General features: G+C 32.5%; 1 protein-coding gene across 14 annotated transcripts in view; it reads left to right on the top strand.

Annotated features, from left to right (window-relative positions):
• Window positions 1-27,667, top strand: part of Stxbp5l (syntaxin binding protein 5L) — a 326,815-nt gene that overhangs the window by 95,744 nt on the left and 203,404 nt on the right. For 13 of the 14 annotated variants that reach the window (XR_013436856.1, XR_013436855.1, XM_078044143.1 and 10 more), the window contains exon 8: window positions 17,851-17,934. Coding sequence is in view for 12 of the 14 variants with exons in the window: in XM_078044143.1 (XP_077900269.1) it covers window positions 17,851-17,934 (84 nt within the window). In the remaining 2 variants the exon portion in view is untranslated. Of the gene's footprint in view, window positions 1-13,586; window positions 13,684-17,850; window positions 17,935-27,667 lie in introns of all 14 variants that reach the window. The other variant, XM_078044149.1, reaches the window with a different exon arrangement.

The raw sequence follows: 27,667 nt of genomic DNA, 5'->3' as shown, positions 1-27,667 counted from the left end.
GTTGTTGTTGTTTCATTTGAACACAATTGTGTTCCTCCATTAATGTATTGTCTTTGCGGTTTTTCCATAAGAGAAAAGTTGAACATGTGTGACAGAGACTACATGGCTTGCAAGGCCAAAAATATTTACTATATGACTCTTGACATTAAAAGTTTATTGAGTCCTGTTCTAAATTGTAGACTCTCAGGATGTAATTTTGGAGTTGAATTGTATCCTTTCTAAAATAAAATAATCTGTTGATTGTGCCAAGCAGAGTGGTATTGGATCCTTCCACATAGTCACATCACAATTGTTTGAACCTTTTCTTATGATATTAGCTGTGATGAGAGGCTGCTCCAAAGATAAGATGATGGGAGATAAGCACTTGTGGCACTTAATTTATATGAGGGCAATGATAATTGTAATAATGATATAAAATAGCTTTCTGTGACGGTACTTGTATTAATTTTCTATTACTGATATAAACTATCAAAAATTTAGTAGTTTTTAAAACAACAAAATATATTATATTACAGTTCTCTGGGCCAGAAGTCTAACACAGAAGTCTTATTGAACTAAAATCAGGGTAATGGCAAGGTTGCATTCCTTTAGGTAACTCTAGAAAAGAATATGATTTCTTTCCTTTTCAGAGGCTGTGTATAGCTTCCTTTCTCCATCTTCAAAGACAACAGTGGAACATCTCCTGACTCTTCAGCTATCATTGTATATCTTTATGACTACATCTGGAGAAAGTTATTTACTCTTTCTTTTTATTATCTCACAAAATAATTTATTGGGGTCATTTGCCGAATCTTAAGATACACATTTGAGGGTAAAAATGCCTTCTTTTTTAAAAACTGTATCTGAAGATTTTGAGGATTATGTTTTGTTGATATTTTGAGTAGTTTTTTTATTCTGCCTACATCTTATCAGAAGTTAATTACTGATTTAGGGAATCAATGTTAAAAATAGATCCAGGGTATGTTTATAAGGAGACCAAATGCATAGCTTTGAGAAGTCTAATTTTTTAAGTTAGAGCCTCGATAAAGAAAGAGTATCACCCTAACATTTGGTGTATTGGTTTTATAGGGCTGTCATAGCAAATTACCACAAAGTGGGTGAATTAAAACAATAGAAATTTACTTTTGGAGTCCAGAAGTCTGAAATCAAGGTGTTTGTTGGCCACACTGTTTCTGAAGGTTCTAAGGGCAAATCTTTCCTTGCCTCTTCCAATTTAGATTTTTGCCTTTATCCTCACAAGACTGTCTTCTCTGTGTCCTTTCTTTTTCTTCTTCTGACCAACAGAGGTGCCAGTTTTACCATTTCTGGGGGAGAAGAGTTTCTCTTTTCTGGGAGACTGTGTAATGACTTCACTTGAGTTAGTTGCTTTGCATGATGATGATTATTTATATTTGTAAGACCACCTTCAATGTTATTACCCTCAGGCCAATAACCAGAATCACCTCTCAGGACAGCCTAACAGAGAGACATAAGTCCTCCTCTATGAACAAATAGACCACACATGAAAGAAGTATAATTCCACCAAAAGAATTTAGGATCTGTCTAATACTATCAGTCACCAAGGGAATTTGTTTGGGAGTGGTTTTTGAGAGTTTGAACTTGTGGAGGCACATAGAGGAGAGTTCATTTACAACGGGGCACTCACCCATGATGTGGAATTTAATACTTTGGCAATGATACTTTTATCTGGTCTTAGTAATTTTCTGGGTTGGCTTTTTGAAGCCTGGACTCAACAAAGCCATATAGTAAATAGAGATATCAGAAACTTTTAGCATAATATTAAAGAAGGAATCAGAAGACTTGGGGAGATGGTAATTTTAAAATGAATATATTGTGTTTTCCCTGGTTATTTACTTCATGACTATGTTCCCTCTGAGGCCTAAGGACACTGTCCCTATGTAACTTAATGAGAAATATTCTGTAAATGTATGTATCTTTGAGAGACTTGGTAGTGACTATCCTTTTTAGGCCTTTGTTGACAGTAGGAGACAATGGCAGAGAGCCAGTGTCCATAAATCTATGAGGATTAAATATTATGGATAGATAGAGGCCAGGTTGCAATATTTAACCAACTGGCAGTGTGGATATAAATTACCATAACAGGTGGCAAAGTTGGAGTAGAAAACGTGAACTCTGTGATAATAACAAATACGTGATGATGTTTCTAGGAGCAGAATTAGGTGACCAGCTTACTTGAATTTTGTTTGATTTGCATAATTAGAAAAAAATCAAGAGAAGTTTAGCTTTTGATATTCACCACCAAAATGTAAAATTATTGTATCTCATCATGTTTTCAGATACAAGTGAGTTCAGAGATCCAGAATCAACTGATTAAAAAGAGCAGTCAGTTCTCTCTAAAGAAGGATCCTGAAATTCCCTCATAAGCACATATAGGAATTATAGGAATATCTATAGTCATTTGCAGGAGCAGCTATTTATTATTTCAGGATAATAGGTATAGAGTCAGAGCAGACTTCCTACTGGGAGATCCAAAAAGCATAGTTGTCCTCTGGTTAGGGACTAACTGTGTGTGGAACTAAGTAATCAGGTGATAAATGGAGTTTGGGCTCAAGAAAAAGCTCACAGTAGATCCACTGGGTGTATAAATACACCCAACCATTTTTTCCAAATGTATAATTTGGACAGATATGCTTAGTAACTGAGTTAATCCTTGTATTGGTTTCCTGACATTGTTATTAGGGCTGTAATAGGAAGGGAAAATTGAAATTCCTGCCTGCCTCTGCCAAGATTATTTTAGGAAACAAGGTTGCACCTCTGAGGGAGATGAAAAAATTAGACTTGAACGATAAAATGGTAATGGTCATTCAGGAATGATAAATCCTTCCTGAATGTTTGGGGGTTTGCCAAAAAACAACATGGATCTAGGTTGGTAATAGTAAACCACTGTGAAATTAGTCAAGTGATAGCTTCAATGACATTTGCCTTGTTTTTGATACTTTTATGGGTGAAGATCAGCACCTTCTGTGGTACTTAATATACACTGATTTAGTAAAATCTTTTTTTATCTATCAATAATCATCATCAGAAAATATCAACATCAGCTTGATTTTATAAGAAGGGACAGTCATATAAGTTTACAATCTTTCCACAGATTACGCTATTTTTCTTAATCTCCATTAAGATATAATCCTGAGGAATCTTGGTTATCTGGACATTTTTTTGAAAGCACACAAATTCCCTTTGATGATTATATAATACAAAATGGGTGAGCAAAAGTTGCAAGTGCCTATATACCTCGTAAGAGTTATCTGTCACAGGGTGAAAAATAAATCATAGAGTCAGGAGACTGTCCTGCTTGTGATTTTTTTAAATTTATGGTCTGAGGCTTACAAGGACATCTCATTTAAGTAAAAACATAAGTTATTGTACTTCCTCTTACTTACTTGTTGTCCTCTTATTGAACTTTCTTACATAGCTCAAAGCATATGTTTAAAAGGCTAGGTAAAATGGATAATTCCTTAGGGAAATTATCAACACTAAAACCAAAGGAAACAGAAAATTTAAGAAAATGAGAAAGGTATTAAATTATTACTCCTACCACAAAATGTCACATTTGTGGGCCTTTTGGGATTTGGATAATAGAATATAATGCTCTTGAAATTATCGCTGTGAATGAATTTTTAGGTCATCCAAATGCATGCCAATTTTAAGTAGAGCCTAGAGAAAAAGGGGCCTCTTTACTAACTTACAGCTGTTTTGCAAGCTATCTTGCCTCCACCCTACTTGGAATCCATAATTTCATAGATCTGATAGAGCTTAATGTATCTGGTAGGTAAGACTATTCTATTGGAAGGCCCACTAGGTGGGTCATAGTAGCTACTCTCTGTTGTAGAAACTGAACCATGGGACATTAAATGACTATGTAATCTGAGCTGTCCTTTATGAAGTAGATGTTGTCATATTCACTAAGTTTTAACATTGGGTGGGAAAAATAGTACATTGAGGAGTCATTTGTTGAGCTGTCCAAAAGACATGAGTAAATTAGATGTAAAAGAAGCCGATCTGTTGTAGCAATGTATTTCTCTGAACCTACATAGATGATCTCATGGGATGAGATGGGAGGGAAACATTTAAAACCAACTCACAGAAAAATAAAGACTTTACGCCTTCTTCCTATACAGGTCCAATGATTAATTGGCACTAGCTAAACACAGACGACTACTCAATTAGATCTCCACTAGGGGTGACCCTGAATAATCTTAGAAAAGAAAATTGTCACAGTGGATAGAGCCACAGAAATACACTTAACTGTATATTTTGTATAGAGAGAGACACAATAATTAAAAATTTTAAAAAATTCCCTGTACTTGGAAATTTTAAAACTCTTCATTAACCAAATATAAACAAATATAAAATACAAATAAAAATTTAAGAGTAATAACCTTTAACAGTAGTAAATGCTTACATATCAGGATCCATGGGAAATAATTAAACTAGTTGCTATAAATAACCTATAGCTTTTAATATTTATATTACTGAAAACTGTAAATTAAAATGCAAAAATTTATTATTACACAAAAAAATGGAAAAAGGAATAAGAACATAAAGCAAAAGCAAATAAAAGAGACAAAGGTAAAAGTAAAAGCAGATCCTAAATTAGTTCTCCTAATTTTAATCAACATACTACTTCATTTAGTGGGGCATAAAATATGTAACCAATAAAAATAGTGAAAAATGAAGATACACTAAGTAACGCAAACATGGAGGATTTATACTATAACAATGGAAAATTTTAAACACTTAAATTATTTTACACAGCTCAAAACATATGTTTAAAAGGCTAGGTAAAATGGATAATTCCTTAGGAAAATTATCAAAACCAAAAAAAATTATTAAAACCAAAGGAAATAGAAAATTTAAGAAAATTAGAAAGGTATTAAATTATTATTCTTACTCCAAAACACCAGACCTAGATGACTTTGCAAGGGAAATTTGCTAAAATTTCAAATACTGGATAATCTCAGGACTATATAAACTGTTCAAAATCAGTCATTGCTAAACTATAGCCAGTGGGATAAGTCTGACCTGTCTCTTGTTGTTCTAATTAAAGTTTTATTGGAGATTATAGTTGGAAAGCTTTAAATATTTACTGTCTGTTCAATTACAGAAAATATTTACTAAACCTTATTTCCAGTATAGATTCAAAAACAAAAATTTGCAAGTTATTTCTATGAGGCATTTATAAAATTGACAACTCAATTACAAAGATGCACAAAAAGACAATTATGGAAAATAATAGCATCATCAAGATGGTAGAATAGAGAGTTGTAGCTGTAGCTCAGTGGTAAAGCACTTACCTAGCACATGTGAAGCCCTTGATTGAATCCTCAGCACCTCATAAAGATAAATAAATAAAATAAAGGTATTGTGTCCATCTACAACTTAAATATATATATAAATGATGGCAGAGTAGAAAGGCTGGGCCTTCTTTTTCTTCACAAACATTGATTCAACCATAGTTTATGTATAGATTCTCTTTGTTAAAAATAAGCTAATTAAAAGGTTTCTGCACCCTCAGAGAACATAAAATCTTTCATCAAAGCCAGTAAGGAAATTCAGTATAACCTTTCACCAGAGATCCTGCTATATGTAGTACTCCATGACAAAGAAGAGATTCATAGTCCTCAGCTTTACCCACGGGATGGAAGGGCTTTGATCATATATCAGCACCCCAGCTTTTTCAAATGGATGTCCAGAGGACTGGGTTTTGTCTTGAAGTACTGAAGGGTCTGACATAATCTATAAGTCCAGGAGAGAATGCAGACAGCAATTCAGATTGATAAAAACCATTGATTCTCTCTCTACTTATCACAGAGACAGCAGGTTAAAAAAAAAATCCCAGCTCTCTTTGCTTGCCTCTTATGATGGAAAGAATTGATCCCTATGTTCAATTTACCACTTCTCTGGGAATACCTAAAAACTAGTATCTGTCTTACTGACTTAAATCTCTGATGAGTCTGACATCTGGCTATAGGGGGGGAACCAAGGTGGTGGTTTAGACTGATAGATGTCATAGCTACACCGACTGGCTCAGCATAGAACAGACAGAAATCACCACTGCCTGCTTCTTTATAGGAAGGGATAGAATTATAGAGGCTCTCAGAGTTTTCAGCCAGGCTGATGGTGAGGAAATTCTCCTATGGGAGGCAATTAGGGAAGCTTGGGAGATGATCTTGTTTAGTGCCAGACACCAACACAGAGATTAAAGAAAAGTAAGGAATGTGACAAATTTCCCCCAAAATAACAATATAATTCTTCTGAGACCAGTTCCAATGAAACAGATTTATTTTATTTACCTGACAGCTAATGACTCTCATAAAGATACTCATTGAATCAATAAAATTTTATGCATGAAAAAATGAAAGTTTCAACGAAGATAAAATTTTTAACAGTGCTAAACAAATCATGAACCTGAAGAAAATAACTAAACTGAAAAAATTCCTGAGAGATGACAATAGTAGACTAGATGAAGTAGAAGAAAAGATCACAAAAGTCAATGATGGGTCATGGAAATAATTTAGAGGAACAAAAAAGGAAAAAATAATAAAAAACAATAAGCTTAAGAGATTTGGGATAACATCAAATGGATCAATATGGATATCACAGAAATTTCAGAAGGAGATGAAATGAAGAATCAAAGTTTATTCCTTTGATTTGCATTTATTTTCAACAGGTTGGGGGAACTTGAAATTAATCAAATAATTACTAGAAATTTCCTAAATTGGGGAGGAAACTAGATATCCAAATCCAAAGGCCAAAGGACACCAAATGAAATAAATCCAAAGGAATCTGTTCGGAGAGACATTATAACCAAATTGTCAAAAATTAAAGAGATTTTGAAAGCAACAAGGAAAAAGCAGTGTTCTTCTGTATAAGAGGGAATCCTCATAAGATTATCTAGTTTTTCCAGCAGAAAAATTGCTAGCCAGATGGGAGTGGGAAGATATATTCAATGTGTGAAAAGAGGGAAAACAAACAAAAAACCCAACCCAACCAAGAATATCATACTTTGCAAAACTGCCCTTCAAAAATGAAAGAAAAATATTTTCCCAAACAAAAGCTGAAAGGTTTATAAGAAATGCTAAGGTGTTTTTCCAGTTGAAACAAAGGGTGCTGAATGGCAACAAGATAGCAGAAAAAAAAATGAAACCCATTGATAGAGTAAATATAGAGACAAATAAAAATTACTGTAACTGTAGTGATGGTAGTTAAATCACTTAAGAATAATATAAAAGTTAAAAAATTATCAAAAATAGGTATAATTTTAAAACTTACTAAAAGATTCACAATATTAATAGATGGAAATTGCAAAAAAATACTATAAAATATGTTTTGGGGTAGGGGAAATTAAAGTGTAGAATTTTTGTATACCATTGAACCTAAGTTATTATGGATCAAGGAGCTTGATATCAAATCAGAGACACGGTGTCTGATAGAAGAAAAAGTTGGCTATGATCTACATACTGTGGGGTCGGGCTCCAAATTCCTCAATAGGATACCCATAGCGCAAGAGTTAACAACTAGAATCAACAAATGGGACTTACTCAAACTAAAAAGTTTTTTCTCAGCAAGAGAAACAATAAGAGAGGTAAACAGGGAACCTACATCCTGGGAACAAATCTTTACTCCTCACACTTCAGACAGAGCCCTAATATCCAGAGTATACAAAGAACTCAAAAAATTAGACAATAAGATAACAAATAACCCAATCAACAAATGGGCCAAGGACCTGAACAGACACTTCTCAGAGGAGGACATATAATCAATCAATAAGTACATGAAAAAATGCTCACCATCGCTAGCAGTCAGAGAAATGCAAATCAAAACAACCACCCTAAGATACCATCTCACTCCAGTAAGATTTGCAGCCATTATGAAGTCAAACAACAACAAGTGCTGTCGAGGATGTGGGGAAAAGGGTACACTTGTTCAATGTTGGTGGGACTGCAAATTGGTGCAGCCAATTTGGAAAGCAGTATGGAGATTTCTTGGAAAGCTTGGAATGGAACCACCATTTGACCCAGCTATTCCCCTTCTCGGTCTATTCCCTAAAGATCTAATAAGAGCATGCTACAGGGACACTGCTACATCGATGTTCATAGCAGCACAATTCACTATAGCAAGATTGTGGAACCAACCTAGATGCCCTTCAATAGATGAATGGATAAAAAAAAATGTGGCATTTATACACAATGGAGTATTACTCTGCATTAAAAAATGACAAAATCATAGAATTTGGAGGGAAATGGATGGCATTAGAGCAGATTATACTAAGTGAAGCTAGCCAATCCTTAAAAAACAAAGGCCAAATGACTTCTTTGATATAAGGGGAGTAACCAAGGACAGAGTAGGGACGAAGAGCATGAGAAGAAGATTAACATTAAACAGGGATGAGAGGTGGGAGGGAAAGGGAGAGAGAAGGGAAATTGCATGGAAATGGAAGGTGATCCTCAGGGTTATACAAAATTGAAGTGAGGTATAAGGGTAGAATAATACAAGTGGAAGAAATGATTTACAGTAGAGGGGGTAGAGAGAGAAGAGGGAAGGGGAGGGGGGATAGTAGAGGATAGGATAGACAGCAGAATACATCAGACACTAGAATGGCAATATGTAAATCAATGGAAGTGTAACTGATGTGATACTGCAATCTGTATATGGGGTAAAAATGGGAGTTCACAACCCACTTGAATCAAACTGTGAAATATGATATATCAAGAACTATGTAATGTTTTGAACGACCAACAATAAAAAAAGAAAAAAAAAGAAAAGAAAATTGCCGGTGAGTACCTGGGATGAATATAGATGCAAAAATCCTCAGCAACATACTAGCAAATCCATATTAAAAGGATTATGCACCATGATTAAGTGGGATTGACAGTGTCAAGAATTCACAGTAGAGAGTTGTTCAACAAATAGATCGAAAAACCTGAAGAATATGTAAAAGAATATAATTGGGCCTTTACCGTATAACATACTCAAGAATCATTTCAAAAGAATTGAGGACTTAAACATGACCTGAAGCTGTAAAACACCTAGGAGTAAAGTTTCATGACACTGATATTGATAATGGCTTTATAGATATGACACCAGAAATACAGAAAATAAAATAAGAAATGAACAGTAAGACTGCATCAAATTTAAAACCTTCTGTACTGCAAAGAAAATGGACAGAGTGAAAAGGCAACAGATATAATGGGAAAAGTTTTCAAAACCATATATCTGATAGAGGGTTATTCTCAAAAGTATATTTTGTAAAACCTCTTACAACTCAATGATTTAAAAAAAGCTGATATCCTGATTTAAAAGTGGAGATACAACTTGAATAGAAATTTAACTAAAACAAACACACAAATGATCCATAGGTATATGAAAAAAGTCTGAATACCAACAATCTTTAGAGAAACACACATCAAAGGCACAAATGAGAGATTAGCTCACATCTGTCACAATGGTTAGTAGTTAGAAAAAAATAAAAGATGTCTATCGTATATGGAAAAACTAAATTCTTTGATTCACTTGTGAATTGTTCCATTACTATGGAGCACATTTTTGAGGTTCCTTACACACACACACACACACACACACACACACACACACACACACACAGAGAAAGAACTATATATGATTCAGCAATTGTACTTCTAGAGATATACTCTAAAATAAATGAAATCAGGATCTCAAAGAGATATGTATTTCTATATTCATTGTAACACTATTCATAGTAGCCAAGATGTGGAAACAGCCAGAATGGCCATTGACAAATAAGTAAAGAAAAGAAAATAATGGTATGTGCATGCAATGGAATATTCTTCACCCTTAAAATAGAAGGGAAATTCTGCAATATGTGACAAACATGGATGAATCTTGAGGATGTTATGCTACGTGAAATAAGCCAGTCACAGAAGGACAAATACTGCACAATTCAATTTGTATAAGGTATCTAAAACATTCAAATTCAGAGAATATAAAACTGTAATGATTGACAGGGCCTGGGGGAGGCAGTAATGGAAATTTAATCAATGAACTTAAAAGTTTAATCAAACAAGATGAATAAGCTCTAGAAATCTGCTGTACAACATTATACGTATATTCAAGGAAAAGGTATTGTATACTTATAAATTTGATAAGAGATCTTGTGTACTTACTACAATAAAATAAAATATCAATGGAAAATTCTTAAATATTAGAATGCAGAATCCAATAGTACATTAAAAAATAACACATTATGATAAATGGTGTTTTGTTCCAGGGATGCAAGGATATACTATTAGAAAATGTGTTAATAGTAGATCTAAGGAAAAATATTATCATTCTATGTGATGCTGAAAAAATCTTTGAATAAAATTTAACACCCATGATATTTCCATTCTTGATAATGGTGGATTACCTTGTTTCCAATCATCATCCCACTGGAAGAACTAGGAAATATAGACAAGATATTTTTGAAAGTCTTCTTGAATGCTCCAGAGAATGACCAAACATTTGGCATCACCTTTCCCTTTTTAAATAACAGTGGCTGAGAGTGGCTGAGATACTAAGTGGCCAAACCGATAGTCATTAACTGGGAAGATAAGCAGAGTGTCCTGCAAGATGGTCCTGGAAGATGATGGGATAAAAGGAAAGCCAGCTAGAAATCCTTGTTAACATAATCTCAGACTGTTTGGGGGAATAAATTGATCTTTTTAGCCTAATTGCCTGATAAAAACAAATAACATGGTGGACACAAGGATCAGAATAGATCAAAAACTAATAGAACAAACAAAGTAGAAACAGAACAATAGGGGATTTGAATTACAGTTTTAACACAATTTTAACTGATTGAAATGTAAACTCTAAAACATGGAGAATTTTGCCAGAGAAGTGGAAAATAAAAAACAAAATACCTGATTATTAAACAAATGAAAAGATAACTGAAACAAGTGTATGAATAATAAATTATCTAGGAGAGGGGATAGAAAATTTAGCAGTAATAATATTTCAAGAACTAATGGATGATACTTTTCCACAACTGATGAGATATTGGAAATCAAGATGAATTACAGACTCAAAGGAGGCATAATATAAAGTCCACCTAGGCATATCAAAGAGAAAAATCTGCAAAGCATTCAGAGCATGGGGGTGGGGAGCAGGGAAGCAATTCTCACAGCAGATATCAAAATGTAAAAATGGGAAATGAGGACAATAGAGTGATATTGTCAAGGGGCTAGGGAAAACAACAACTGCCTATACAGAATTCTCTACAAAATTATTTTTAAAAACATCAAATTCATTGTCTTCAACAAATGAAATTTGTGACAATTCATGAGTAGCAAATATGCACTAAGGAGAAAACTAAAAGACTTCAGAAAGAAAATGAAATTTATCCATTATATAAGAACAGAGATGAAGGAAGGAATAAAAACCAAAGAGGATTGGTTAAACTGAGGCAATATTTCATATAAATAATGATAATGACTTCAGGGAATATAATGAGGATTAAAATACAAGGGAAAATAGGTAAAAAGTGAGGCTGAAGTTTATTGAATTTAACTTCTAAGGCTATAGTGATGGTTAATTCATTATGTGTTGAATTGAATAGTTAAGTAATACCCAGATAACTGATAAAGCATTATTTCTTTCTTTTCCTTTTTTATGGTACCAGGGATTGAACTGAGGGACACTTGACCACTGAGCCACATCCCTAGCTCTATTTTGTATTTTATTTAGAGACAGGGTCTCACTGAATTGCTTAGCGCCTTGCCTTTGCTGAGGCTGGCTTTGAGCTAGCAATCCTCCTGTCTCACCCTCCAGATCTGCTGGGATTACAGGCATGTGCCACCACATCTAGCAAAGCATTATTTCTGAGTGCATCTAGATGGTTTCAAGAAAAGATGAGCATTTGAATGAGCTTGGCCCTTTTCAATATGTGAATTTACTCTCTTCTGGAGCTGATATATTCTGCTCTGGAACATCAGAGCTCAAAGTTCACAAGCCTTCAGACTGGGTCTTCTATCAATGCTTCTCCTTCCCCTGATTCTCAGGCCTTCAAACTCAGACTAAATTCAATCCCATAAATTTTTTCACAGATGACGTTTTGTGGGGTTTTTCCTTTATAACTACATGAGCCAATTTCCATCAAACACATACGCACCCCACCATATTCACTGTTTCTCTGTGAAGAACCCTGAATAATATATTCCTTATAATTTCCAGAGAATAACAAAAGTATTAATTTACATCACACTTTCATAAGTTATGGAAAAATTTTCTATCCTTGTAGGAGCACTAAAAGAATTAATAAGTAAATGTATAATGTATAATAGAGTAGGAAACTGGTATAAGAACAAATTGCTAGCCATCGCTTCTCTCCCACTTCTCCATAGAAGGAAAATAAAATGGGATAATAATTCAGCAGAAAAAATAACAATCCTAAATTTGCATATATCTAATGACATAGCATTATAGTGTATAGGCAGTGTACTTCACATAGTACCATGTTACCTGAAAATTATGCAAATTTGAACCATCTTTTCACTTTGCAAGATTCCTTGGTGTATGTGTGTTTTTGTATGTATGATTTGATAAGGCTACCTTTAAAAATAATACAAGGCAAAATGAAAAGAATTAAAAATATTTAAGTTCACAATTGTGGCTGGAGATTTTATTACACTTCTCCCAATTACTGAGAAAATAAGCAAATAAAGACAATTAGTAAGAATAACAAAAATTTGAACCACATGATTAATAAACTTATACCCAACCCTTAAAGACTACATATTATTGTCAAGCACACACAGGGAGTAGCAAAAGTATTACCAAAGATTTACATTTGTTGAATTATAAAATATATGTCAAAAATTTCAGAGTTAAAATAATATACTATATATTCTTAAGAGAATTAAGATTATCAATAAGAAAAACATAAATAGGAAATCCCGATAATGACTAGTGATTAAGCACCATACTTCTCAATAGCTTATATGTCAAAGAAGAAATCAAAACAGAAATTGCAATATATTTCAAATTAAATTAGAATACAAACATGGCATGTCAAACTTAGAGGGTAATTAGAGCTGTGCCTAGATGAATCTTTATAGCTTTTATTTCATTTATTAAAAGGGGAGAAAAGCTGAAAAATCTATGATCCTAGTATCCAACCCAGGAAGTTAAAAATATAGTGAATTAAACCCAATGAAAGTAGAAGAAAGATAACAGAGATGTGACAATTTAATTTATGGCATCGACACCTTTGGGTCTTAGGGTACTCAGCTATTTGATCAAACACTATCCTCAGTGTTTCTATGAGGATGGTGTTGGACAAAGTTAACATTAAACCTATAGACTGAGAAAAGCAAATTGTCCTTCATAATGTGGATGGGTTTCATCAATCGGATGAAGGCCTGAATAAAACAAAAAGGCTGAGCCTCTCCTGAGAAAGAGAGATTCTTCCTGCCTGTCTGCTTTGGAATTGAGACATCAGCTTTTACCTGGCCTTTGGGACTCTAATGGAAACTTCGACTCTTCCTGGTACTTGAGACTGCTGGTCTCTAAACCATAACTACACCATCAATTTTCCTGGTTCTCAGGCCTTCAGATTCAGACTGGAACAACAACATTTCTCCTGGGTCTCCAGCTTGCCAACTTACCCTGCAGATCTTGGGACTTGTCAGCCTCCGTAATCATGTGAGCCAATTCCTCATGATAAATCTTTCTATACAGAAATATATCCTATTGACTTGTTTATCTAAAGAACCCTAATTCAAAAAATAAGAGTAGATATTAAAGTAATGGAAAACAAAGTTAATACTTTAGCAAAAGTGAGAGTTGATTTTTTGAATTTGATGTATCTGTGGCAAGTCTAATCAAGAATGAATGAGAAGGCATACAGGATCACAAATAATTTTTGTTCATTCTAGGAATGTTGTTGGTTTAGCATTTTAAGAATGTAGTTGGTTTAGATTTTCAAAATCAATATAATTCACATTTTAACAGAAATCAGGGCAGAATATATGACATTAAAAATAGATAAGAAACATTTAATAAAATTCAACTTCCCTTCAGGATAAAAATCTCTTGGTATTCTAGAAAAAGAAAGAGACTTCTTGACTCTGAACTTTGTTAATTTACCCAAAGCTAAGAAAATGTCCTCCTTAATGGTGAATAAATAAAATTTTTCTGGTAATCAGAAATGAGATAAAGTGCCTATTATGTATCTTTTCTATTAAACATTGTACAGCTATTGACAATATAAATTATTAGAGAAAGAATTGAAACCTTCATATGCAGCTTGTGGAAATTAAAACTGGTTTAACCACTTTGGAGAACTGCTTGGTAACATCAGTTAAAATTAAACGTGTTCATACTCTATGGACCAGCATGTACTTGATAGAATGCACATATTCACCAAAATATATATATAAGTTTGTTCATTTCATCATTATTACATTGATTGTAAAATGAATACATTAATTGTGGTAGTGTGATAGCTAAAACAATGGAATACTGTTTGAGTAATGCAATTGAATAAACTACAACAAATAAAATAGAAATAGAAGCAAGACAAAAAATAACTTGTAATACATAATTCTTACATAAAATTCAAAAACAGATAACAGTAACCTATAATGTTAAAAATCAGGACATTGTTTAATTTTAGAAGAGGGAAGATATTGACCTAGTAAGAGTATGAAATAGGGTTCTGAGAGGCTTGTATTTTTTAAAAAAAATTTCTTGTCTTTTTGTTTTATTTCTTCACATGGGTAGTTTCATGGGTATATGAATACACAATAAAATATTTTAAAATTAAGCCTCTATTACTGATCAAAGAAATTTATAAAATGTGAATTAATTTATATCCTTTATTTTCAGAATCCAAGATCTTATTTAATGAGGAAACACTAGATGCACTAAGAAGAAATGATACTCACCCTCTCCACTATTTTTAACACTATAGGCTATTTTAGCAAAGCAGTTAGACTAATACAAACACTTAGAGAAATAAAAATTGAAAAGGAAGAGTAAAATGTCTGTATTTTAGATTATTATGAAAACATGCCTGAAATGACTAAGAAAAATCAACTTTAATTATTGTTATTTGTATTCTTGATGGTTACCATTCTAATGAGAGTGAAATAAAATCTCATTGTAGTTTTGATTTTTATTTTCCTGATTACTAAGGAGGTTCAATATTTTTTTCACTTATTTGTTATATACATTCACGATTATGTCAAAATGAACCCCCATTGTATTATATATGATACATGAATAAAAACAAGAAAAAACAAAATTAACATTAAAATAAATACAAATAATAAAATAATTGAGAAGGATGTATACCCAAATTCAACTATATAAATTTTAGTTTTTAGAAAAGATAATGAAAAGAATAGCTCATATAAAATGACAACGAAAACATCAAAATAATTAAGTATCAAGTTAACCAGAAAATAATGTAGAACACTTGCAAACTTCTTATAAGATATAAAAGTATACTTGAATAAATAAAAGGCATTCTTTAGTCTTTGATTAAATGTCTCACTTTTTTATTTCTGAAGTTTACTCTTTTTCTTAACTTTTAAATTTTTATTTATATTTATTACTTTTTATTTATAAATGACAGCGGAATGCATTACAATTCTTATTACACATTTAGAGCACAATTTTTCATATCTCGTTGTATAAAAAATAAATATTGACACCAATTCGTGTCTTCATACTTGTACTTTGGATGATAATGATCACCACATTCCACCATCATTAATAACCCTGACCTCCCTTCCCCTCCAACCCCTCTGCCCTATCTAGAATTTGACGTTTTTAAAGTCAAATAAATATTATATCATAAAACAGTTTAAAGTTTTCTAATTTTCATGTTTATTTATAAAACTACAAATTTCTCTCAGTAAGATTCATCTGTGTCTCACAAGTTTCAATATGATAAATTTTTGTTTAGTTTTTATTTTATACATTTTATTAATGATTTCTTTCCTCATAAATTAGAGATATTTTTTATTTCCAAAATACTTTTCTCAGTGATTTCTCATTTTACTTCATTGTGATTAGAATATAATAATATCTAAAATTTTGATTCTTTGGTACTTAATAATTAGTATTTATCAAATACCCGTTTTCTTCAGAGTTCTAGGTTCTAATGATATAACAATGAACAAATCACCTACTTCTTTGTCTACAGTATTTACATTCTGTTGTGAAAGACTTTAAAATATGATACATAAATGATTTATTACTTTGTGTTTCAGTGTGGTCAGATATGATTGCAGAGAAGTCTTCTTTTATCTTGATCCCTTATGTTTATTGAGTGACCTTGTCTGATATTTTCTTAATGTCTGGGACTCTTTTCTCTTCATTAATTCTCTAAGTGATTCTAATACAATATTTCCTGTATCATAATCTTATAGTTATTGTCAGATCAGGCGAGGTGGGCAGAGACCAAAGGAGGCAGATTTAAAAAGGCTGCCGAATGAGGCTTTATTGAGATATCACTCCCAGGTGGAACTCGATCAGACCCACAGAGTGGACAGGAGAAGGGTCTGAGGAGAAACCGCATCGAAGCTTGACCAGACTGGACTTTTATGGGGCTTACAGCAGGAATGGAAGGGCTTGGGACAGGAAAAGGTGTTTTTAGGGTCCCTTGTCCCTTTGGAGTTGGTCAAGGGAGTTGGCTGAACTCCAGGATTGGCCAGGGGGTCCTACTGATTGACAGGCGTTTCTTCTGGCACCTGATTAATGTTCCTTTCCCACGGGCTGCTTTGTTCTAAGTCGCCACCAAGTCATCGACCTAACAGTTATCTCAGTAATTCTTGATATTTTGATGCTCAGTGTTTTATATATTTGCTTTCTGGGAGCTATTAGTGCTGTCTTATAACAAAGCAACTTTTGTCTTTCAAATATTTACTTTCAAAACATAATAATGTTTTAGAATAGGACTATTACAACTTTTTAAAAAATGTTTTTCTAGTTGTAGATGGACACAATATCTTTATTTTATTTATTTTTATATGGTGATGAGGATTGAACCCATTGCCTCACACATGCAAGACAAGCGCAATAACACTGAGCTACAGCCCCAGACCAAGACTATTACATCCTAAGGCTCTAGTTTGGAAGGATTAGATTAGTCACTTTTTTTACTTAAGTGATATTTTCCAAACTTTTTAAACTATCAAATTTTCTTTACCATAATCTCATACATGCAATAGAAACTAGTCTTGCTATTCATCATTTTCTCTGGTATGTAAAAAGAATTGTTCTGAAGTTCAAATATTAAAGTATAGTATATGTGACTTTGTATGAATTTAAGAAATAACTATATAAATACATATCTAATTTTGACGTTTTTCTCATTTAACAAATCATTAAATATACCATCACCATCTTATTTTTATTTTCTAGACAATTTTTCTTTTCATCCAATTTTTATATTTACTTTTATATTGTTTCACATATATTTATATACTTTCTCATTTCATCTTAGAATGAAGCAGAGTTAATTGATAAATGTTTATATTGAAGTAAAGCTTATTTGCCATGCTATATATTTTTTAGTTTTTAAAATTGGCACATAAAATTATACATATTTATGAAGTATCTTGTGATGTTTCAATACATGTGCATATTGTGTAATGTATCTGTATTCTCAAACATTTATTTGTGGTGAGAATTCTTTTAAAAGTAGAAAACTTATTTTCAAGTTCTAGAAAATTAGTATTATATAATTATAAATAAGGGTTTGTTATGTGATATGATTTTTTATTGTACTAACATCCTTTATTTGAGCCAAGTTAAAATTAATGTCACAATTAAGAAAATGATTGTTTTAATGTTTTTCAGCTGCTAATAGGTTATGAAAATGGTACTGTAGTATTCTGGGACTTGAAATCTAAAAGAGCAGAACTGAGAGTTTATTATGATGAGGTAAGTGATTTCTACTGAAATATTTGAAGACTTATGACTTTGTGTCATTTCTATTTTTAAACTTTGTACTGTACCAGTATTTTTTCGCTGGGAAATTACCTGTTTTTCACACTTTATTTTGTTATTTTTATAAGTTTCAACTCTGGGTTATCCTTCTGAGTAGCATTCTGCCCTGACTGCCAATTTTTAGGCCCTATTTTAGAGTATCCTATGTACTTGGATTCATGTTACTTATGGTGTATTCCCAATTTTTTCTTATTCCTTTTCTTTCCTCTAGACTCCCATGTATATGTCTTACTTCCTTGTCCTTAAATTCTTAAATCCTCCACAAGGAAAACTGTGAAATACTGAAAAAGAAATGTAAGGATATATAAAAGATGAAAATTCCTCCCATGTTCATTGACAATCCAAATTATTGTTAAAAGACCATGTTACCAAAAGTGACCTACAGATTCAATACAATCCCACAAAAATACTAATAATATTCTTTACACATAATTACATATAGAAATTCATATAGAAGAACAAACTATCTGGAGCCATCACAATACCCAATTTTTAAAATTTTTGGTTAGTTATATATGACAGTAGAATGCACTTTGACATATCATATATAAATGGAGTATAACTTGTCATTATTCTGGTTATACATGATGAGGAATCATACAGGTTGTGTAGTCATATATGCACATAATGTAATAATGTCAGATTCATTCTATTATCCTTCCTACCCTCCTAGCCCCTTCCCTTCTTTCCTCCTCTCTGCCTAACCCAAAGTAACTCTGTTATTCCTAGCTACTCCTGCTCCATTGTGAATTAGCATCAATATACCAAAGAAAACATTTGGGTTTTAGGTTTGGGGGATTGGCTTATTTTGCTTAGCATGTTAGTCTCCAGCTTCATCATGTACTGGCAAATGACACAATTTCATTCTTATTTAAGGCTGAATAATATTCTACTGTGACTATATACCACATTTTCTTTATCAATTCATCTGTTGAAAGGCTTCTTGGTTGGTTCCATAGTTTAACTATTGTGAATTGAGCTGCTGTAAATATTCATGTGGCTGAGACACTGTAGTATACTGATTTTAAGTCATTTGGGTATAAGTGGAGGAGTGGGAGCTGGGTCAAATGGTGGTTCCATTCCAAGTTTTCTGAAGAATCTCCACACTGCTTTCCAGAGTGGTTGCACCAATTTTCATTCCAATCAGCAATGTATGAGCGTACCCTTTCCCCCACATCCTTGCCAACGTTTGTTGTTTTTCATATATTTGGTAATTGTCATTTTGACTGAAATGAGATGAAATCTTAGAGTAGTTTTGATTTGCATTTCTCTAATTGCTAGAGATGATGAGCATTTTTCATATGTTTGTTGATTAATTGTATTTCTTCTGTAAAATATCTGATCAGTTCCTTAGCCCTCTTATCAATTAGATTATTTGGGGTTTTTTGGTGTTAAGTTTTTTGAGTTCTTTATGTATTCTGGAGATTAACGCTCTATCTGAGGTACATGTGGTAAAGATTCTCTCCCATTCTGGAGGCTCTTTCTTCATGTTATTTATTGTTTTCCTTTGCTGACAAGAAGCTTTTTAGTTTGATTCTATTCCATTTATTTTTCTTCTTGCACATTAGGAGTCTTGTTAAGGAAGTCAGATCCTAAGTTGACAATAGTAAAGATTTGGCCTACTTTTTCTTCTATTAGGTGCAGGGTATCTATTCTAGTGCTTGAGTCCTTGATCCATTTCAATTTGAGATTTGTGCAGGATGAGATTTAGGAGTTTAATTTCATTTTGTTACATATGGATTTCCAGTTTTCCCAGCAGCATTTGTTGAATGAATAGGCTATCTTTTCTACAATGAATGTTTTTGGCTCCCTTGTCTAGTATGAGATAACTGTATTCTTAAAAAATGGAAAGAAAGCATGTCTTTCTGGATAGGCAGAATTAATATTGTGAAAATGACCATACTATCAAAAGCATTATTCAGCTTTAATGCAATTTCTATTAAAACACCAATGACATTCTTCATAGTACTAGAAAAAGCAATAATGAAATTCATTTGGAAAAATAAGAGACCCAGAATAGCCAGTGAAATGTTATCAAGAAGAGTGAAGCAGGAGGCATTACAATATCAGACCTTAAACTATAATACAGAGCCATAGTAACAAAACTCATATGGTATTGGCATCAAAACGACATATAGACCAATGATACAGAATAAAAGACACAGAAACAAATGCACATAAATACAGTTATCTCATACTAGACAAAGAGGATACCCAATTTCAAATCATTCTAAAGAGCCATACTAAAACCCAACATGGTCCTGGTGTAAAAACAGACATGTGGGCCCATGAAATAGAATACAAGACACAGAGACAAACTCACACAGCTATAGTCACCTGATTCTTCATAAAGGTGTCAAAACATTGTTGGAGAAAAGAAACCCTCTTTGACAAATGGATCTTGAAAAACTGGCTAACTGTATTTAGAATGAGACTTGATCCCTATATCTTACTCTGTACAAAAGTCAACTCAGAATAGATGAAAGACCTAGTAATTATACCAGAAGCTTTGAAACTACTAGAAGAAAACTTAGCGGAAACACTTTATATAAGCACAAACAATGACTACCTAAATAGTAAATCCTCCAGTTGAGTAAATAATAATAATCAGTAAATGGAAAGGCATTAAATTAATAAAAAACTGCTGCACAGCCAAGGAAACAATGGTAAGAGTCAGCCTACAGAATGGGAAATATCTTTTCCAGAAAATCCTCTTTTGACAGAGGATTAAGATTCAGAATAATATAAAGAACTAAAAATATTCAAATCCCACCCCCATAAAGAAAAAAAAACATTTAATGAATGGGCAAATGAAATGAATAGATACTTAAAAGAAGTACAAATGGGAAGGAATTTTTAAAAAATTGTTCAACATTTTTAGCCATCAGGGAAATGCAAATCAAGACTACACTGAGACACCACAGCACTCTAATCAGAATGACAATCATCAAGAACACAAATAACAATAAATGCTGTTGAGGTTAATGAGAAAAAGAAACACTTATACACTGTTGGTGGAGATGTAAATTACTACCAGGTATTATGGAAATCAGCTTGGAGGCTCCTCAAAAAAACTAAAAACAGAACTACCAGTGATCCACTTATACTACTCCTTGGTATTTACCCCAAAGAATTAAAATCAGTATACTTTAGTGCTATACCCATGTTTATCACAGCACAATTAACAATGCCAAAGTTATAGAACAAGCCTAGGTGTCTATCAACAGATGAATGGATAAAAAAATGTTTTATAAATACATAATGTAATTTTATTTAGTTGTGAAGAAAAATAAAATTATATCAATGCAGGAAAATGGAACTAGAGAGCATCTTGTTAAGTGAAATAAGCTAGACTCATATTTTTTATGTGAAATCTTGAAAAAAGAAAGAAGAAAGGACATCATGAATGAAAAAGAGAGACTATTGCTGTAGAGGCAGGAGATCAGCGGTAGAGAAGGGGAGTGTAAGGGGAAGTATTGGGGAATGAATTTGATAACTATGTTATAAGCATGTGTAAATATGCCATGATGAAACCCACTATTCTTCATAATTAATATGCAATTTTTTAAAAGTAATTTTACAAAGGAATTTTTAAATTAGTGTTAGTATTGCCTAAGTTAGTAGAGTACAATAATATTAATTTACCTAGAAATTAAGTATTGATTTATATATATATATATAAATCAATAAATCTATCATTTGTTTCATACATACTTTTATGTCCTGTAATTTTAATAAGACATACATAAACTTTATTTTATTGCATAACTTCTAAAGTTTTCTTCAGCTTTTACCTCTGATATTTATAAGCCATCCTTTTTAAAAATTTTTTAAATTATAAATAAAAATAAAATGTATTTTGGTGAATTATACAACATAGAATATAACTTATTCTATTTAAGATCCCAGATTGTGGTTATACATGATGCAGATTTTCCCTGGTCATGTATTTAGACACAAGGCCAGAAAAGTTATGTCCTATTAATTCTACTGTCTTTCCTGTCCCCCTCTTCCCCATCCCATGTGTTCATTTCTTTTGTTCAATCAAATGGATTTCTATTCTTCCCCTACCCAACCTCCCTTGTTTTGGGGTAGTATCCACATGTCAGAGAGAATAATTGGCCTTTGTTTTTTTGGGAATGGCTTATTTCACTTAGCATGATATTCTCCAGTTCCATACATTTACCAGCAAATGCCATTATTTCATTCTTCTTTATGGCTGAGCAATATCTCATTGTATACATGTACATTTTCTTTATCCATTCATCCTTTGAAGGACACCTAGATTGTTTCCATGGATTGACTATTGTGAGTGAGCTGCTATAAACATGGATGTCGCTGCATCACTGTAGTATGCTATTTTTAAGTCTTTTGTGTATAGACCAAGGAGCTGGATAACTGGGTCAAATGGTAGTTCCATTTCAGTTTTTTTTAAGGAAACTTCATACTGCTTTCCAGAGTGGTTGCACCAATTTTCTGTCTCACCAACAATATATGAGAATACCTTTCTTCTCATATTCTCACCAACATTTATTGTTACTTGTATTTATAATTGCCATTTTAACTGAAGTGAGATGGAATCTTGGTGTAGTATTAATTTGTATTACTCTAATTGTGGAGATGTTGAACTTTTTTTTTATATTTTTTGATCATTTGTATTTCTTCTTCTGTGAAGCATCTGTTCAGCTCCTTTGCTCTTTTATTGATTGGGTTATTTATTTTTCTGGTGTTAAGTTTTTTAGTTCTTTGAAAGTCCTGGAAATTAATACCTTATGTGAGGGTACCGGTAGTAAAGATATTTTACCATTCTGCAGGATCTCTGTTCACATTCTTGATTGTTTCCTTTGCTGTAAAGAAGCTTTTGAGTTTGATACCATCCCATTTATTGATTTTTTTATTTTACTTCCTGAGCTTTAGGAGTCTTATTGAAGAATTTGTTTCCCAAGACAATAGGTTGGAGAGTTGGGCCTACTTTTCTTCTAATGCGGGTCTCTGGTCTAATACCCAGGTTCTTGATCCATTAGAGTTGAGTTTTCTGCAGGGTGAGATATGTGGATTCAATTTTATTCTATTAAACATGGACTTCCAGTTTACCCAGCACCCTTTGTTGAAGAGGTTATCTTTTCTCCAATGTCTAGGCTGAGATAACTGTATTTATGTGTCTTCTATTCTTTTCCATTGGTCTTCATGTCTGTTTTTGTGCCAATACCATGCTGTTTTAGTTACTATAGCTCAGTAGTATAATTTAAGGTCTGGTATTGTGATGCCTCCTGCATCAGTTTTTGCACTAAGGATTGCTTTGGCTATTCTGGGTTTCTTACTTTTCCAAATGAATTTTATGATTGTTTTTCCATTTCTGTGTAGAATGTCATTGGAATTTTACTAGGAATTACATGAAATCTACATAGTGCTTTGGTAATATGGCCATTTTGATAATATTAATGTGGCTTATCTAGTAACATGGGAGATTTTCCATTTTCTGAGGTCTTTCTTCAACTTGTTTCTTTAGTTTTCTTTCATTTTCATTATAGATGTCTTTCTCTTCTTTTGTCAGAATGACTCTCAAATATTTTATTTATTTTTTTGAGGCTATTGTGAATGGGATAGTTTTCCTGATTTCTCTTTCAGCTGATATATCTTTGGTATATAGAAATGTAATTCATTTATTGGTGTAGATTTTAAACCCTGCTATTTTGCTCAATTCATTTATGAGTTCTAGGAGGTTTCTGGTAAGTTTTTTGGAACTTTTAAATACATAATCATGTGATGGGCAAGTAGGGATAGTTTGATTTCTTCTTTTCCTATTCATATCCATTTAATTTCTTTCTTTTGACTGATTGCTCTGGCTAGGGTTTCAAGGACTATGTTGAATAGGAGTGGTGAAAGAGGGCATCCCTGTCTTGTTCCAGTTTTTGAGTAGGAATGCTTTAAGGTTTTCTCCATTTGGAATGATGTTAGCCTTGGGTTTAAGATATATAGCTTATACAATAGTTTTTCTAGTGTTTTGAGGATAACTGGATGCTGGATTTTGTTGAAGGCTTTTTTTTTTGCATATATTGAGATAATCATGTGATTCTTGTCTTTAAGTCTATTAAAACTTGCATCCCTGGAATGAACCTCACTTGGTTATGGTACACTGTCTTTTAAATTTGTTTTTGTATGCAATTTTTGCTACTGTTTTATTAAGAAATTTTTACATCACAATTAATTAGGGATATTGGTCCAAAGTTTTCTTTCCTTGATGTGTCTTTGTCTGGTTTTGGTATCAGGGTGATAATCAGGGTTGGATGAATTTGGAAGGGTTCTCTCTGTTTCGACTCCATTGAATAATTTGAGGGGAATTGGTGTAAGTTCTTCTTTGAAAGTCTTACAGAACTTGGCTGAGAATTAATCTGGTCCTGGGCTTTCCTTGGTTGGTAGGCTTCTGATAGCATTTTCAATTTCATTGCTTGAAATTGATCTGTTTGTGGCTGGGGTTGTAGCTCAGTGGTAGAGTGCTCACCTAGCACGTGCGAGGCGCTAGGTTCTATCCTCAGCACCACATTAAAAATAAATAAATAAATAAAATCAAAGTATTGTGTCTAACTACAACTAAAAAAAAATATTTTAAAAAATTATCTGTTAAATTTTTCTATGTCCCCTTGGTTCAATTTGGGTAGTTCATATGTTCCTAGAAATTTGTCAGTGTCTTCAAGATTTTCTATTGTATTGGAGCATAGATTTTGAATGTAACTTCTGATTATCATTTATATTTCAGTGATGTTTATGGTGATATTTCCTTTTTCATCACTAATTTTAGTAATTTGGGTTCTCTCTTTTTCTTTGTTACTTTTTAACAGTTTTAGCAATCTTGTTTATTTTTTAAAAGAATCAACTTTTTTATTTCAACAATTTTTTGACTTTTTAAAAATTTTCAATTTCATTAATTTCAGCTCTGATTTTTATTATGTTCTGTCTTATACTACTTTGGGTGCTGGTTTATTCTTCTATTTATAGGGCTTTGAGATATAAAGTTAGGTTATTTATTTGGTGATTTTGGGTTCTTTTAGTGAATGAGCACAATGCAATGAACTTTCCTCTTAGAACTGCCTTCATAGTGTCCCAGAGATTTTGATATGTTGTTTTGCCATTCTCATTTACCTCTAAGTATTTTTTATTTTATCTCTGATTTCTTCAGCTATCCATTGGTCATTTAAGAGTTTATTATTTAGTCTACAGGTGTAAGTGTAGATTCTATTTTTTAATTTTATCATTAATTTCTAATTTCATTCCATTATGATCTGATAGAATGCAAGGTATTATCTCTATTTTTTTTTTGTATTTGCTAAGAGTTGCTTTGTGGACCAAATTGTAGTCTATTTTAGAGAATGTTCCATGTGCTGCTGAAAGGAAAGTGTATTCATTCATTGATGGATGAAATATTCTATATGTCTGTTTAGTCTAAATTATTAATTATACTTTTTAGTTTTATGGCTTCTTTTTTTAGTTTTTGATGTGAATATCTATTGATTGGTGAGAGAGGTGTGTTGAAGTCACCCAGTATTATTGTTTTGTGATCTATTTGATTCTTGGATTTTTGAAGGGTTTGTTTTATGTATGTAGATGCTTCATTGTTTGGAGAATAAATGTTCATGATTGTTACATCTTGTTAATGTGTAGTTCCCTAAAGCAGTATGAAATGGCCTTCTTTGTCCCTTCTGATTAATTTTGACTTGAAGTCCACTTGTTCATATATGAGGATAGAAATCCATGCTTGTTTGCAAGATCCATGTGAGTGTGATGTTTTTTCCCATTCTTTCACCTTCTGTCTATAGATGTGTTTGGCTATGAGGTGAGTCTCTTGGAAGAGCATAGTGTTGAGTTTTATTTTTTAATCTATTCTGCCAGTCTATGTCTTTTGATTGATGTGTTCAGGCCATTTACATTTAATATTATTATTGAGAAATTATTCTTATTCCCTGTCATTTTTAATTCTTACTGGTTTTTAATTTGAAATAGCTTCTTTTTTGATTGACTATACTTCTAGTATAGTTACTCTTTTCTGGATTTCACTTTTATTTTTGATTTCTTCTTCATGAAATATTTTGTTGAGAATGTTTTGTAGTGTAAGCTTTCTGATTGTAAATTCTTTTAACTTTTGTTTATCATGGAAGGTTTTTATTTCAATGTCAAATCTGAAGCTTAGTTTGCAGGGTATGTTATTTTTGGTTGATATCCATTTTCTTTCAGCGCTTGGCATATATTATTCCATGACCTCCTTGCTTTAAGTGTCTAGGTTGAAAAATCAACAGAGAACTGAATTGGTTTTCCCCTGAATGTCACTTGATTTTTCTATCTGACAACCTTTAGAATTCTATCCTTATTCTCTATATTAGGCATTTTCAAAATAATGTGCCTTAGTGTGGGTCTGTTGTGATTTTGTATGTTTGGGGTCCTGTAAACTTCCAGTATTTGATTTTCCATTTCATTCTTAAGGTTTGGGAAATTTTCAGACATTATTTCATTGAAAAGATTATGCATTTCTTTGGTTTGTATCTCTGTGACTTTGTGTATTCCAATAAATTTTGAAGTTTGGGCTTTTCATGTTATCCCACATTGTTTGGAAATTCTGTTCATGATCTTTTTAACATTTTTCCTGCGTGCTCAACTTTATTTCAGGATTATATATTTTGTCTTCACTACCTAAGACTCTGTCTTCCAGGTGGTCTACTGTGCCAGTGATAGTTTCCAATGAGTTTTTTATTTGATTTTTTGATTCCTTCATTTTGTGCATTTCTGTTTGTTTTCTTCAGAATCTCTTTATTGAAGTTATCTTTGTTCCCTGTAGTTGCTCCCTTACATCATCCTTTACCTTGCATATCAGTTTAACTATGTACATTCTAAATTCCTTCTCTGACATTTCTTCCACTGTGGTGTCAATGGATTCTGTTTTTGATGTATTTTGGTTTGTTGGAGGCAATTTATACCCTTGCATTTTTGTGTTGTTTGTATGTCTACCCATCTAACAGTTGATTTTGAATCATTAGGGTTTCTACCTTGTGGAATTATAGTGTCCCTGAGGGTTTCCTGTATCTTGCAGTTTAGGGGGAGACAGACAGTAACAACAACCAGTGAAAATAATTTACAGCATTAAACCAGATAGCTCAATGTTACAATACTGAGAAATTATATTATCAGTTATTACCCACGATGAAATCAGTTTACACAAGGGTTTACAATTTCATGTGGTAACCAAGGGTATAATAGAAGTGTTGAAGTATGTAATGATTATGAGGGAATAAGAACAAAAATAGAGGTAAAAATTAAAGAGTGGAAGAGAGAACATTAGAGGTTACCTGTTAGTGGAGGAAAGAAGAGAAACAATTGAAGGAAGTGGATAAGTGAGAGAGAAAAAATAATGAAAATTAAAATAAAATAAATGAAGTATATCTAATGTTATCAACTTTTGTAGTCATTTTGATTTTATCTTTATATTGCCTCATTCATTTCCTCTGTTTTCTCATTTTCACATCCAATGTCCTAGTCTATGTTGTTATTTTTTGCCTGGATAAAACTAATCATCTTTCTTTTGATATCTTACCTTTTCAGTATATCCTTCTCTAATAAGATTAACATTTTAAAGAATAGTAAAATCATGCAGTTCTCTACCTCAGAACCTTTAAGTGAT

Source organism: Ictidomys tridecemlineatus, chromosome 3, assembly GCF_052094955.1.
Source record: "Ictidomys tridecemlineatus isolate mIctTri1 chromosome 3, mIctTri1.hap1, whole genome shotgun sequence".
NCBI lineage: Eukaryota > Metazoa > Chordata > Mammalia > Rodentia > Sciuridae > Ictidomys > Ictidomys tridecemlineatus.
This window is presented reverse-complemented; position numbering and strand designations above follow the sequence as displayed.